Here is a 15,079-nt window from a genome sequence, read left to right on the forward strand (position 1 = left end):
GATACACTGAGCAGAAAGATTAATTGGAAAGATCTACACCCACCCTTCCTTGAAAGTTTAAGAGTTTTGGAAATGATTCCCAGGTGTTCTGCCAGGCTAGAAGCTTGGGAAAATCTTAAAACCCCAGAACCATTTACTTAATTTCCCAGGAGAGCATGAACATGGTGTCATGGACGTATGTTCTTTGGGATTTTTAATGCACGGTCTGGTTGTGTTTCAGAGCTCTGGGACTTAAACAGAACGTCGGTCTTTCATAGCCCGTCTGGATACCTTGGTCTTCATGTCATGCTCCTGGATGAATATCAAGATCGACTCTTTGTGGGAGGAAAGAACCTGGTGTATTCCCTCAGCTTAGACCGCATCAGCGAGAATTACAGAGAGGTACAGTCACTGCTTACGTACTCTGATAGTAATGGCAAGAAATTCTTGTTGGCATTTTTTTAAAGTGGAGTGAGAAGGAGGACAGGCTTACTCAAATGTTTAAAAATGGAATACAATGGGCGCAATCCCCTGGGAACATCATCTGGCCTGCTAGCTCATTCCAAAATATCCATTTTACTGAGGATTTGTGCAGGTCAGATTCCTTGCAGGTTGTGTTACCTTGAAATTGACTGTAACAAAGAATGAATGTAATTGAAAGAGATTAGAGAAAAGCATACACTATAATCCTTTGATTCTCTTCTCATGTAGAGATGCCTTCCTTATCCATGGTGCCCATATCCACAGTTCCCAAATTCCCTACCCCTGTCACACTTACGACTCATCTCTCATTGCAAAAACTTTGCAAAAGGCAGCTTTTTCTTCATTTTACTTTGGAGCAGGAAACAGCGAGAACCTAGACTGAGGGCCCAATCCTGTCCAGTTTTCCAGCACTGGTGCAGCCGCAATGCAGCCCCAAGGTAAGGGAATAAATGTTCCCATACCTTAAGGAGGACTCTGTGACTGCTGCCCCACTACAAGATGCAGCGCATGCCCCATTGGCACAGTTGCGCCAGCACTAGAAAACTGGATAGGATTGGGCCCTGATACTGCTACTGGATGCTACAGGAAGCGATTGTGAGAATGCTAAGTCCTCTGTTATCCGCTCCGTGCATCCTCTAGCAGTATGAGTCTTCTCCCAAACCACTACGCCATCCTGGCTCGTAGGAAGACTTTAGTTTGGGAAACGGCAATTTGCTATCACCATTTTGATCCCCACATGCTTTTATCTACTTTAAAAAGTCTGGCCTGTTCACCTGCACCAAAGAACTTACAAGTCTAACCTTTAAAGAAGAGGCTTTATCCAATTTTTGTGGTACACAACTGCAGGACAATAGGCATGTGCTGTAAATGCTTAAGGCAGTGTTTCTCAATGTTTGTCCCTACTTCGCATGGTCCTGTTGCAGGGGTGTCAAACATAAGCCCGAGGGCTGGAAGCTTTTTATCCAGCCCTCAGGCTCTCAGCTGCTGAGCTGTGCTGAGGTGTTACTGCTGAAAGGGCAGCCCACATGATACTTGGGCTCCCCCATATCTTGAAATATGATCAAGATTTGCGTGTTTTCTCTTCTCTCATTTGTAGTTAATGAATTCCTAATTGAGAAAAAGTGCTTATTTTTTGTTATGAGTTGTTTAATGACATCACTTCCTGCTTAACGACATCACTTCCGGCCCTCAGCAGGCATCATGAATGCCATTCGGCCCTCGGTATGAAACGAGTTTGACACACCTGGTCTATTCGAAGTACCACTGGAAGTAACTGGTGATGATGTCATTTCCAGTTACTTCCTGATTGGGAGGCCAGATGTGACACAACGAACACCAGTAAGAGGCACAGGGGTTGATGCGGAGGCTTGTTTGAGTGCTCAAAAAGTGCATGTTGGCGCTGTGCCTGCTGAGGTGAGCATCCTATCGCTGCTTGTCACATTGTGTTGTAGGTCTCGCTGCCAGGCAGTGGGATTTGGGGTCCCATGTATACCACCAGACACCACTTATGAGTACCACTGGTTGAGAAACACTGGCTTAAGGGGTCGCACTGCATTTTTGTTTTAACTTGGAGGCCCTGCAGAGGACAGTGACTCAAGTGTAGGAAAAGCTTACTGGAAGGAATGGTTTCAAACCAGTTGGCTCCATTGATAGTTCACAGATGCTACATTGCAAAAGGGTGCAAAGACCTGCTTTAGAAAGTAGAAAGTTTTGCAACAGTTAATTGCAAGTCTGTGCAGTAGAAAATGACTATGTGGAATTCAGAGTCTGTTTTCAGGAGAAATCCAGTTCTATGTAGACAGATTCTTTAGATTCTTAACTGATGCCTCATTTGCTGCACATCAGATGCTTGTCCTTTGCCTGGGCCTGGAGTGCGGAGCCTGTCAAATAAATGATACATTTTTGTAAAATTGATCCAGAGATGTGTAAGGAAGGAAATATGCAGACATGAGGTGTTGTCCCTGCCTCTTGGAAAAGGAAGAATGTACATGACTGAGGGCCCAATCCTGTTCAACTTTCCAGCACCAGTGCAGCTGCAATGCAGCCCTGAGGTAAGGGAACAGAGGTTTCCTTACCTTGAGGAGGCCTCTGTGCCTGCCTCCCCACCACAGGATGCAGTGCATGCTCCATTATCATGGGTAGACCTGGGCTCCTTGCGCCTATACTTAGAAAGGGTAGACCTGGGCTCTTAGCACCTATACTTAGAATGGATTATAATGCCGTTGTACAAATCGATGGTAAGGCCACACCTGGAGTATTGTGTCCAGTTCTGGTCGCCGCATCTCAAAAAAGACATAGTGGAAATGGAAAAGGTGCAAAAGAGAGCGACTAAGATGATTACGGGGCTGGGGCACCTTCCTTATGAGGAAAGGCTACGGCGTTTGGGCCTCTTCAGCCTAGAAAAGAGACACCTGAGGGGGGACATGATTGAGACATACAAAATTATGCAGGGGATGGACAGAGATGCTCTTTACACTCTCACATAACACCAGAACCAGGGGACATCCACTAAAATTGAGTGTTGGGAGAGTTAGGACAGACAAAAGAAAATATTTCTTTACTCAGCGTGTGGTTGGTCTGTGGAATTCCTTGCCACAGCATGTGGTGATGGCATCTGGCCCGGACCTTTAAAAGGGGATTGGACAAGTTTCTGGAGGAAAAATCCATTATGGGGTACAAGCCATGATGTGTATGCGCAACCTCCTGATTTTAGAAATGGGCTATGTCAGAATGCCAGTGCAAGGGAGGGCCCCAGGATGAGGTCTCTTGTTATCTGGTGTGCCCCCTGGGGCATTTGGTGGGCCGCTGTGAGATACAGGAAGCTGGACTAGATGGGCCTATGGCCTGATCCAGTGGGGCTGTTCTTATGTTCTTATGGCTACACTGCACTGGAAAATTGGATAGGATTGTGTCCTTAGGCTGCAATCCTCAGTGCAAAGACCTAGGAGGAAGCCCTATTGAACTCATTGGGGCTTATTTCTGAGTAGACATGAGGAGGATTGGTCTGTCAGTTTCTCTTGGATGGTGGAGCACAGGTGCCTAGGTGCCTTTTAGAATATTTGTTATATATTTTATGCAAATTGTTTATTGTATACTTATATAAATATACCAGCAGAGCATAAGTGAAAGCAAATGGAAGTTCCTATAAGTCAGGGGTTTCGGAAGTGATGTCATTAAGAAGGAAGTGATGTCATTAAGCAATTTTTTTTTCTCACTTAGGAACTCATTAGCTGCAAATGACAAGAGAAAATATCCAATTCTTGATCATATTTTCAAGATATGGGATAACCCAACTATCCTGGGGGTTGCCCTTTCAGCGGAGACACCTCAGGTCAGCTTGGCAGCTGAGAGTGGCTGACAGTGGTGCTGGGAAAGCCCAAGGGCCAGATAAAGAACTTCCAAAGGACGCATCTGGCCTGTGGGTCTTAGGTTTGACACCCCCACTGTATGCTGTAAGTGCAGTTGCTAGGCCTGTACTATAGAGCCTCAGGGAACCACGACTGCAGAGGTTCTTAGAGGCAGCCTATCTCAGAATGCCAGGTGCAAGGGAGTGGCACCTGGACACAAGTCTCTTGTGTGCTCCCTCAGATGTCTGTGAGTTACAGGAAGCTGGACTAGATGGTCCCATGAACTGATCCAGCAGCGCCCTTCGTAGTACTTTATGCTGCTGCTCAGGAAGAAGAGTGGGGAAACCCATTCATTGCAAGTCTCTTTTTTATTAGGTTTTATTAGCTTCTTATTTGGAAGCTACACAAAGTGTTTTATACAGTGGTCATATAGCATTCATGGTGCCTGCTGAGGGCCAGAAATGATGCCATTAAGCAGGAAGTGATGTCATTAAGCAAGTGATGACCAGAAATAAACAATTTCTTCTCTCCTAGGAACTCATTAGCTGAAAGTGACTGTAGAGAAATATGCCAGTCTTGGTAGTATTTTCAGCTATGGGAGAGATGTGGGAATTATCGCGCGGGCTACCCTTCTAGCAGCTTTGCTTCTGCCAAGGCGTGGTGGTGCTGGGAGAGACCAGCTATCATGCAGGCCAGATAAAAAGCTTCCAGGGGCTGCATCTGGCCTGTGGGCCTTGTGATTGACACCCCCTGGCATAGTTTGATAAAAGGGGTGACAATACTTGAAGCGACTACTGCAAATGCCTAGATCAGCGTTTCTCAAGCAATGGTATTCATACCACAGGTGGTATCTGGCAGTACGCGTGGGACCCCGCAGACTCCTGCTGTCTGGCAGCAAGACCAACAATGCAATGTGCTGAACAGCAGTAGGAGGCTTGGCTCAGAGGGCCTTTTGCAAGCATGTGCTCTTTTGCAAGCTCAGAAAAACCCTCCCCTCTGCTCTGAGCTTCTTACTGGTGTTTGTAGTATTGTACCTGGCCTTCCAATCCGGAAGTAACTGAAGATGACACATCACCAGTTGCTTCCAGTGGTACATTGAATAGGTGGACCATGCATAGTGGTACAGTGGGGAACAAATGTTGAGAAATGCTGGCCAAGATAGACTCTACAAGGTTGACCATTGAGGAGGTTGTCACGTGACCAGGCCAGGGATCAGAACTCTATAAGAGAATCCTTGCACACCAGATTGTCACAGCATCTATGGTATAGATTCCTGAGGTGGGAAGCAGGAAACTCAACACAGCTCTTGCACGTAGGCGAGCTACACCAATGTTCAAAACTATTGGGTGAGAAGAACTGCAAATGTCAATACACCGTTCTTTGGTTCAAGAGCTCGCGTGCTCACCGCTTCTCACCAGCACGCTGATTGAGCCAGCAGAAGATTGTACCGTGGATAAATACATCTTGCTATTGAAGAGAGCAACTTGGCCAACATTCTTTTGCTCTTATGCACAGACAGCACATTAAGTGAGTTTGTGGGCCTTTAACGATATATTTTCTCTTCTTGATTGCAAGTGTTTAATTGCTGAATTTTTTCCATGCAGATAATGTAAGCTGTGCTTGCTCCACACACACAGCCAGAAACTAATTGATTGTAAATGGTGGCCTTTCGCCCTCCATGTGTGATTTTTCCTCGGTGCTTGAGAATTCCTCATGATGACTGCATCTTTAACTTGGTATTGGGCACCTGCCAGGATGACAACCTTTTGGCGTGCTGGCAATCACTGCAGCCCAGTGATTTCTCAAGAGCATTTTAGCTGGAATGACATTATACCAGCACACACTGCGCTGGCCTTTGTGCGTGACCTCTCGTGCAAAGAGAATTATTCAATAACTGTCATGTTCATGAGTCATGGTCTGAAACATTCTGCAAATTTCATCACCCACATTTTGTTTAATCCACTACATTTATTTCACCTCTTAAAAAACACAAAAGAATGTAAGTAATTTATACTGTGAGGTCTAAACTGAAACAAGAGTAAAGAACAGCTCTGAAACATGTTTTCCGTTCGAATAGACACCTGGGCTGATGAAGGTAATTGGTGGAAAATCATTATACTTAGCTAAATCCATGTCTGCATATAGCCTTTCTAGAAAGCACGCACTCTGAACAAAGGCAGGGAAAGAAATACTTTAAATAAAATTAAAGCCCTGCAGAGCATTCATTGTTCATTAGGGGTGAAGAGATGTATGGTGTCTCTAGTCCAGCAATTTTCAACCTCTGTGCCGTGGCACACTGGTGTGCCGTGAATGGCCTGCAAGTGTGCTGCAGGAGTTTGGGGTAGGGTCATATATTAGTAAGGCCATTGGGAGATGTGAGCCCCCAGCCAACAGTGGGTGTGCCCTGTCAATTGTAAAAAAAAAACTGATGGTGTGCCTTGACAATTTTAGCACTTTGGTGTGCCATGAAATGAGAGAGGTTGAAAAAGTCTCGTCAAAGGTCCCAATAATCACTTGGGCAGCTATTTTCAACCAGTATACCACAAAAGGTTTGCAAGTGCGCCACAGGAGTTTGGAGCACATTGGTTGAAAAAAAGCTCTTCTGGGTTCTGCGGCTCTGCTTCTAGGGCAACTGTCAGTAGTCATGAATTGTCTGTCCCTTTTCCTCTGCCGGCTCTGCCAGTTTGTTACTACAGGCAGTTGCCCTAGAAACAGAGCTGCAGAACCTGGAAGAGTCTCCCAGAGGTGACATCACAAGAGGTGGAGACCATAGAGAGAACCACAGAGGTCAGTGTGCCATGAGAAGAATAACATTGAAAATCGCTGCTTTTGTTAGAAAGGGGATTGTGAACGAAAGCTTCTATAAAAGTGCAGATTAGGCATTTGGAGGAGCAATGGGGCAAATGTCCTATCGTGGCCCCCACATGCCCAAAGCCACAACAAAATTGATACCAATGCACTCCAACGGAGGGGAGAAATGACACCAATACAGGGCACAGTGATCAAGAAACACAGGTGTCTGTGTCCCCTCTCCCTGTATCTGCGGATGCAAATTATCTGCGGATCTGGGACCCCCATTAATGTCCAGTGTAGTCTCTTCAAGCATTCAGGCTGCCTGCAGCTTGCTCTCCCATGCTATAAGCTTGCGTGCTTATAGCATCCTGTAAAAGGAAGAAACACTTTGCAGGTAAGCCTCTAAACAACGTTAATGGTTGGAGGGGGGCATAGAGATATGCTTCCCCCATATGCACTGTGAGGGAGTGGGGCAGAAGAGGGGTCGGGACCGGTGGAGCTCTGCTGTGCCAGATCCATCATCCCACATCAGAACTTCCAGCTTGATGTGAGACCTCTCAACTCCGCCCCAGCAAAATAGCCAGTGCACACTTGAGTAGCCCCATTGTGGGGCTTCTTTTCCCAGGGAAAGAGGAGGAATGTCCCCTTCTCCCAAGGAGATTCCAGCAGCTGCCTGGCATGTATAAGATGCAGTGGCAGCCATTTGTCACCGCTGCTCCTCTGGGCATTGGGCAGCTCAGGATTGAGCAATGAATGACTTAAATAAATAAATAAATGTACACACAGGAACATGTTTAATAAATAACAAAAATAAAGCATGAAAATGGATTAGGCAAATGCAAAACTTGGTAAAAAAAAATCTGCCAGCTCTATTTGATTCAATACAAGAGATATTTCTGTACTCTTAATATGAAGGTCTAATATTATTGCAGAGAAATGCTTGGTGAATTTTAGGTCATCGTACAGGTTAGAGGGGGGAAGTGAATAAAGGACAAGTTTTGGCAAACCTTGGTTTAATGCTTATTCAGCAACTTTGAGCCTCTCTCTCTCTCTCTCTCTCTCTCTCTCTCTCTCTCTCTGTGTGTGTGTGTGTGTGTGTGTGTGTGTGTGTGTGTGTGTGTACCTGAATAAGATAGTCCCATGAATCTGTCTGAGCCCCTAGAAGGGGAAACATGGGATGCAAATGCGATAAGGAAATGAATTTGAATCATAGGCTTTGGGGACCAGAGTAGCCCCTTTTCAGAGCAAAAAGTTTAAAAAAATACACAATTGCACAATAATCTACCTGGCACAGCGCTCGTTGACTTAAACAACATAATTTAAATTTACAGCTTGAATAAAATGAACTTTGGAGAAGAGAGGAAATAGCTATCAAATCCGGGGCCCAGAGAGAATGACCCCCTCACATGTTCTGCCAAGGAGGTTATTTTCAGATTGCTGCCTCATAAAAATCAAGCGCATTTTATATCCACCCAGTTTTTTATTGCTTCACCTATTGGGATTTCTAATATGTTTCTCATTGCAGAAATTTCTAAAACATCATCAAATTGCGTAATGATAGAAGGGATACATCTGTGAGGAAAAGACTTTCTTTTTGCTGCATAAATGTGTTTGTAGATCAGCCCCTTCTGACAGGTTGAAGGCCAAGCTTCATAAATAACAGTGCACATCATAGTCCCTGTTGAGGAAACCTGAGCAATGCTGCAATCCAGTCCAAAGCTCTCCTTTTGGAGCGTGTGGCGCTCAAAGAGCTTTTGAGCGGGTGGAAAAGGGTATAAGAAGTCTGCAGTATAACAGGGGGAAAAAATCTCCCTTGTGCTAAGATGGAAGGGCCCAGCTGGATCAGGCCAAAGGCCCGCCTAGTCCAGCTTCCTGTATCCAACAGTGGCCCACCAGATGCCTCTGGGAGCACACAAGACAACAAGAGACCTGCATGCAGTTGCCACTCCCTTGAACCTGGCATTCTGAGGTAGCCTACTTCTGAAACCAGGAGGTTGCACATACCCATCATGGCTTGTAACATATGAGGAAAGGCTACGGCGTTTGGGCCTCTTCAGCCTAGAAAAGAGACGCCTGAGGGGGGACATGATTGAGACATACAAAATTATGTTTCAACTCCCCTGCCGCTCAATTTTAGTGGATATCCCTGATTAAATGGGTTTAAAGTCATTTCAATCAATAAAATGTTGATGAATGAGCGACGCATGGCATTTCATTTGTACAGATGATTCAATTGTTTTATTACAGATCCATTGGCCTAGTACGTCCTTGCAAGAGGAGGAATGCACAATCAAAGGCCGATTTTTGGTATGTATCAACCCAACTGCAAAATTCCTTTGTGTTCCTTTTATTGATAGGTGGGTAGTGTTAATGAAATATATTTGAGATACGCTTCTGTACTGCAGCGAGTCATGGACTCTTCGCTCACAACAGGAGAGGAAACTGAGCGCTTTCCACATGCGCTGCCTCCAACGCATTCTCGGCATCACCTGGCAGGACAAAGTCCCAAACAACACAGTTCTGGAACGTGCTGGAATCCCTAGCATGTATTCACTGCTGAAACAGAGACGCCTGCGTTGGCTCGGTCATGTTGTGAGAATGGATGATGGCCGGATCCCAAAGGATCTCCTCTATGGAGAACTCGTGCAAGGAAAGCGCCCTATAGGTAGACCACAGCTGCGATACAAGGACATCTGCAAGAGGGATCTGAAGGCCTTCGGAGTGGACCTCAACAAGTGGGAAACCCTGGCCTCTGAGCGGCCCGCTTGGAGACAGGCTGTGCAGCATGGCCTTTCTCAGTTTGAAGAGACACTTGGCCAACAGTCTGAGGCTAAGAGGCAAAGAAGGAAGGCCCATAGCCAGGGAGACAGACCAGGGACAGACTGCACTTGCTCCCGGTGTGGAAGGGATTGTCACTCCCAAATCGGCCTTTTCAGCCACACTAGACGCTGTTCCAGAACAACCATCCAGAGCGTGATACCATAGTCTTTCGAGACTGAAGGTTGCCAACAGGACTAAGTGGGACATGCAACTAGTGTGTGTGTGTATGAGAGAGAGAGAGAGAGAGACCTGACTGAGTGGAAATGTGCTACTGAAGCATTTTAGCTGCTCCATCACACCCCATTTGATCTGATGAAATAACATAGCAATAACTGAGGATGGGTGTTTCTCCTCATGCCCAGGTTGTACTGTTTCGTACTGCATTTTGAAAGTTCGGACACCCACTGGGTATAGCAGGGCCTGCGACAACTTACTGGACAGAATTATAAAAATAGTCTGCCCAGCAGTAGTGATTCCATGGCAGAGCAGCTTAATCAGTTTTTTGGCCGGTTTGAGGAGGAGACAGCAGCCACCAACATTCCAGCTGCAGCCACTGATGGTCAGTCACTTGTCCTGCAGCCTGATGATGTGAGACGGGTTTTGCAGAATATTAACGTCCAGAAAGCAGCTGGCCCAGATGGAATTCCGGGACGGGTCCTTAAGGACTGCGCTGCAGAGCTGACTGAAGTTTTTACAAATATTTTCAATTTATCTCTGTCACAGTGCTCTGTCCCTACTTGCTTGAAGACATCTATTATAACGCCAGTTCCTAAGCAGACAGTAGTTGCTTCTCTCAATGATTATCGACCTGTGGCTCTAACTTTGGTAATTATGAAGTGTTTTGAGAGGCTGGTGTTGAAACATATTAAGTCTGGTCTTCCACCCACCTTGGATCCTTGTCAATTTGCATATAGGAGTAATAGGTCAACTGATTATGCCATCTCTATTGTTTTACATACAGTCCTGTGTCATTTGGAATAACGGGGTACCTATGTTCAGCTGTTATTTGTGGATTATAGTTCTGCTTTTAACACCATTCTACCTAGCAGGCTGTTTTTTAAAATAACTAGTTTGGGCATACAGCAAGACATTTGTCTGTGGATAAAGGACTTATTGACAAATAGGCCACAGTCAGTTAGGGTGGGCTCTTATCATTCTTCCACTCTAAATTTAAATACAGGAGCTCCCCAAGGCAGTGTGCTGAGCCCCTTCCTCTATTCCCTGTATGCACATGACTGTACCCCATCACGTAACACCAATGAAATTATAAAATTTGCAGACGATACTACAGTGGTGGGGCTTGTTAGCGGGAATGATGAGTCTGCTTATAGGAAGGAGGTACAGCAGTTGTTATTGTGGTGCAAAGAAAATAATCTCTCACTTAATATCAGAAAAACTAAAGAACTTATAATTGACTTCCGGAAAAAGAGGGATGTACACACACCATTATACATAAATGGTGAGGAGGTGGAGAGGGTTGCTAATTCCTAGGTATTTACATCACAGAGGACCTCTCATGGACTATTAACACCAGCATGTTGATAAAAAAGGCACAAAAGCGGTTATATTTTCTGAGGAAGCTTGGAGGTTAAATTTGTCACAGCAGCTGCTTGTGTCTTACTATCGTTGCACCATTGAGAGTGTCCTAACCTATGATATCTTGGTGTGGTACGGAAATTGCTCTGCAGGGGACAAAAAAGCTCTGCAGATAATTTTTAAGATCGTGCAGCACATCATCAACCTTCATCTACCAGCTTTGGAGGACATCTATACATCTCACTGTCTGCAGAAGTCACACAGTATTCTGAGAGACCCCTTCCATCCGGCTCATAAGTTCTTTGAACTGTTGCCTTCGGGTAGACGATACAGAACTATTAGAGCAGCACCACACGACTCCTGAACAGTTTCTATCCCACAGACATAATTACGTTGAATAAGGCGATATAGTTGTTACCATGCTCCTGGGCATTATGGTCTGTTATACTGTTTTTATATTATGAAGCATGTTGTATAGAATGTGTGGGTGAGTGTGTAGAGTGTGATTGTGGGAATTTGAGTATATATTTATGCTTGTATCTAAAAGATGCATAAATTTCATTGTGCTCTTGCACAATGGCAATAAAGTTACTACTACTACTGCTACTACTGTGAGAGGAGGAGGAGAAGGTAAGGTGCTGCTACCTTCTGCATCTCCTGCTACAGGCCTCTGCTGAGGTGGGTGTAGGTTGGGTGAGGCCTGGTATCCAGGGGCAGACCCTGGCTGTGTCTAGTGAATCGGATGGAGTAAACAAAAAGTCTGAAGCACACAGAAAACCTGACCTCTTGATTCTGGTTTTGTCAGCATATGACCGTAGAGCATTGTTTCTCAAACTGTGGGTCAGGACCAACTAGGTGGCTCACAAGCCAATTTCAGGTGGGTCCCCCGTTCATTTCAATATTTTATTTTTAATCTATTAGACTTGATGCTCCCATGGTATGTGACTGCATTTGGGGAAATGTTACAGACCTATACTTTTATCAACCTACTATGTGTATTCTTTTAACAATGATAGTCAATGGGATTTACTCCTGGGTAAGTGTGGGTTGGATTGCTGCCCAGGATTGTTTAAAAAATTTTCCTGCTTCATGATGTCACTTCTGGTCATGACATCACTTCCAGTGGGTCCTGACAGATTCTCATTCTAAAAAGTGGGTCCTGATGCTAATTGCGTGAGAACCACTGCCTTAGAGAATCTGAAAAGGAACCTAAAAGGTCTGAAACTTCTGGGGATGCTCTGAGGGTAACCCAAGACTTGGGGGTGTCATGTGGGAGCATCCCCTAGTCCAGCAATTTCCAACCGGTGTGCTGCCTCATATTGGTGTGTTGCAAAAGGTCCAGGGATGCGTTGCAAAACTTGGAGCACAGCGGCTGAAAAATTTTTCCGGGTTCTGCAATTCCTTTTTTGGGACCACTGTCTGTAGTAACAAATTGTCTGTCGTTGCTTCTCGGCTTTGGCAGAAGAAGAGGGACAAACAACTCTTTACTACAGACAGTTTCATTGGAAATTGAGCCACAGAAGCCAGAAATGACATCACAAGAGGTAAAGGCCATAGAGAAGACCGGAGTGGTCAGTGTGCCCTGAGAAGAAAAAACCTTGCAAATCATTGCCGCAGTCACTGACGTGTAGTAAGGGAAGTTGATTGTAGCAATTGTGAGCTGGGTAACACTATCCTGGAAACACGGGTTGTACAACAGTGAAGAAATGTTTATACTAGTTGCTCGGCTGTGCAAGTTCTGTGGCCCCTGCCAAGAATGGCTGAGTGCAGTTTTGTTTTCTAATGTTCAGCTGGCACTTAGCAATCCTTGTCAGTAGCTTCTAGTAGATGGTCAGCTGGGTGTGCACAAATAACTGCTGTGTTCTTTTACAGTTTCTGTGAAGCCCACCTGAGCTTTGCCCAGTTACAGAAGGCTGCATGTGAAAGAACCTTCTAAAATATTCAGATTCCAATTCTCAATAACACAAGAAAATCCTGTATTATGATGATAATGTGATATTAAAATATTAAGACAGTAGAATCATATGCTTTTATCTATAAGATACCTGCCTAAAAACAGTTTTACCTTTAAAAACTTATCCCCATTCCATCTGCCTTTATTTCACATCTGTTCCATAACAATTAATTGTCCCAGAAATATTCATTTACCTTCCCCCCCCCCCAATTCACAACCATATATGCTGAATGTGATGCCCTTTGCTTGTAAACCAAGCACAAACAGGTGTTTTAAATACTGCTAATTCACAATGGGGTTTACAAGTGAAAAGTGTAAGGCTATAACTTCATCATGTCCCCTCCCTGCAAAATGAAATTGTTTTTTAAGATGTCATTGCCCCCACTCAACAGCATTCCTTGTCTGCCACCTTAGGAAGAGTGTGCCAATTACGTTCGAGCCCTGCACCGATACAACCGAACACACCTGCTGGCCTGTGGGACTGGGGCTTTTGATCCTATTTGCGCTTTTATCAGAGTTGGCCATCAGTCAGAGGTAAGAAACGTTCCTCACAAATACCCGAATGGAGTCCCATGCAAACGCTGCACATGTTCCATATGAAGGGGATATGCTCCCAGGTGCTGAGCCTTGTGTGGATCTGACATTAACCACAGAGGCATCAGTAAAGAACACTGGAAGTGTGGTGGAGAACAGGAAGTAAGGTTGTCTTCCATTCAGCAAGGTTCAGGAGGCTAAAAGCACACCCAGCCTAATTCTAGTTTCTTGAATGGTGCAATAAGCCGCTTTGACGGAGAGGTGGTTTTCTTTTTTGGCTACTGTGAGTTGCCATTTCATTGGAGAGCTGATGTTACATGGTGCCTAAGAGACAAAGGGCCCAATCCTTTCCAGCTTTCCAGTGCCAGTGAGCCCCAACATAAGGGAACAAACACTGAGGAGGCCTCCATGACTGCCCCCTCCCCCACAGCATGATGCAGTGCTGTTGACACAGCCTCAGTGGTGCTGGAAAGGTGGATAGGATTGACCCCTGAACTGAGAAGCAGAACTCACCTCTGCCATGAACATAGTAGGTGTTCTTAGCTAAGCCACTCCCTCCCAACATCAGCTCCTGGTTCAGTATGGGGATAATAACACTTGCCAACCTCACAAGTTTGTTGTAAGGGTTACTTCCTGATAATATGCACGAAGCCCTTTGCACTCTCAGAAAAAACTCAACCGAGCTGAGTGTTATTATCCTTGATCATCTAGATTGACTGCCCTTTAATGGTATGTAAATCTTGTTGAGGTTGCATCCCTCAATGAAAATTCCATGTCCAGCATGGATGTGTGCAGTTGATTGATCATACCTCAGATCTGTGACAAATTGCTGGCGTAATCCATCCTTTCCTGTGTACACACAAGTGTGGTAGGAGATCACCTACTGGGATTCTGTTGTGTCCGCACCTCCACCAGGGCACTTTTCTTTCAGCAGCCACAAATAAGGGCCTCAAATGTATGGACCAGCTGCTGGATTCTTCTGTGTAGAGCATGGAAGGGTCTTCCTTAATGTACATTAGTCATGCGCATTGCTGTGAACTTTTCACAACAGCAGTGCACCCAACTTCGAGCCAGCCAGTGGATGCTTGAATAGAATCCATGTGGAGATGACCCTATCCAGTTTATTCAAAGCTGCATCAATGGGGCAGGACCGTCTACCCATGTGTACTGACTGCAGTGCATCCTTGCAATTTGTAGGATGCAGTGGAAAAAGCACTGTCAATTAAGGATAGGTTTGGGGGGGGGCTGAAAATATGGCCTCAGGTTCACATTTAGACTTGGCGAACTTTGGGAAATTGCTGGAGGGAATTCTGAAATCTTTAATCTTAAAACATGAATGTGTGTGATCAATTTAGGGCACAATTCTAACCTAATCCTAATCCAGTGCTTTCCAGCACTGACATAAGGGCAATGCAACTCTGAGGTAAGGGAACAAACATTCCCTTACTTTGAGGAGGCCTCCGTGAGTGACACCCAACTGCAGGGTGCAGCATATGTCCCATTGGCAGCGCTAAGCCAGTGATGGGAAGCACTGACATAAGGGGTTAGAATTGCGCCCTTAGATATTAAAGCTGCATATTTTTAACAAATATCAATTGGATCTGATTATGCTTGTAGAAATCTTATATTGTAT

At 45.1% G+C, this 15,079-nt stretch overlaps 1 protein-coding gene across 1 annotated transcript in view; it reads left to right on the forward strand.

Moving 5' to 3' along the window:
- Positions 1-228: 228 nt before the first annotated feature.
- Positions 229-15,079, forward strand: part of SEMA3E (semaphorin 3E) — a 71,446-nt gene continuing 56,595 nt past the window's right edge. The window contains exons 1-3 of the mRNA XM_066633139.1: positions 229-381; positions 8,850-8,909; positions 13,327-13,446. Of these exons, the coding sequence (XP_066489236.1) occupies positions 286-381; positions 8,850-8,909; positions 13,327-13,446 (276 nt within the window). The 5' untranslated portion in view covers positions 229-285. The remainder of the gene's footprint in view (positions 382-8,849; positions 8,910-13,326; positions 13,447-15,079) is intronic.

The sequence above is a fragment of the Tiliqua scincoides genome, chromosome 7 (genome assembly GCF_035046505.1).
Source record: "Tiliqua scincoides isolate rTilSci1 chromosome 7, rTilSci1.hap2, whole genome shotgun sequence".
NCBI lineage: Eukaryota > Metazoa > Chordata > Lepidosauria > Squamata > Scincidae > Tiliqua > Tiliqua scincoides.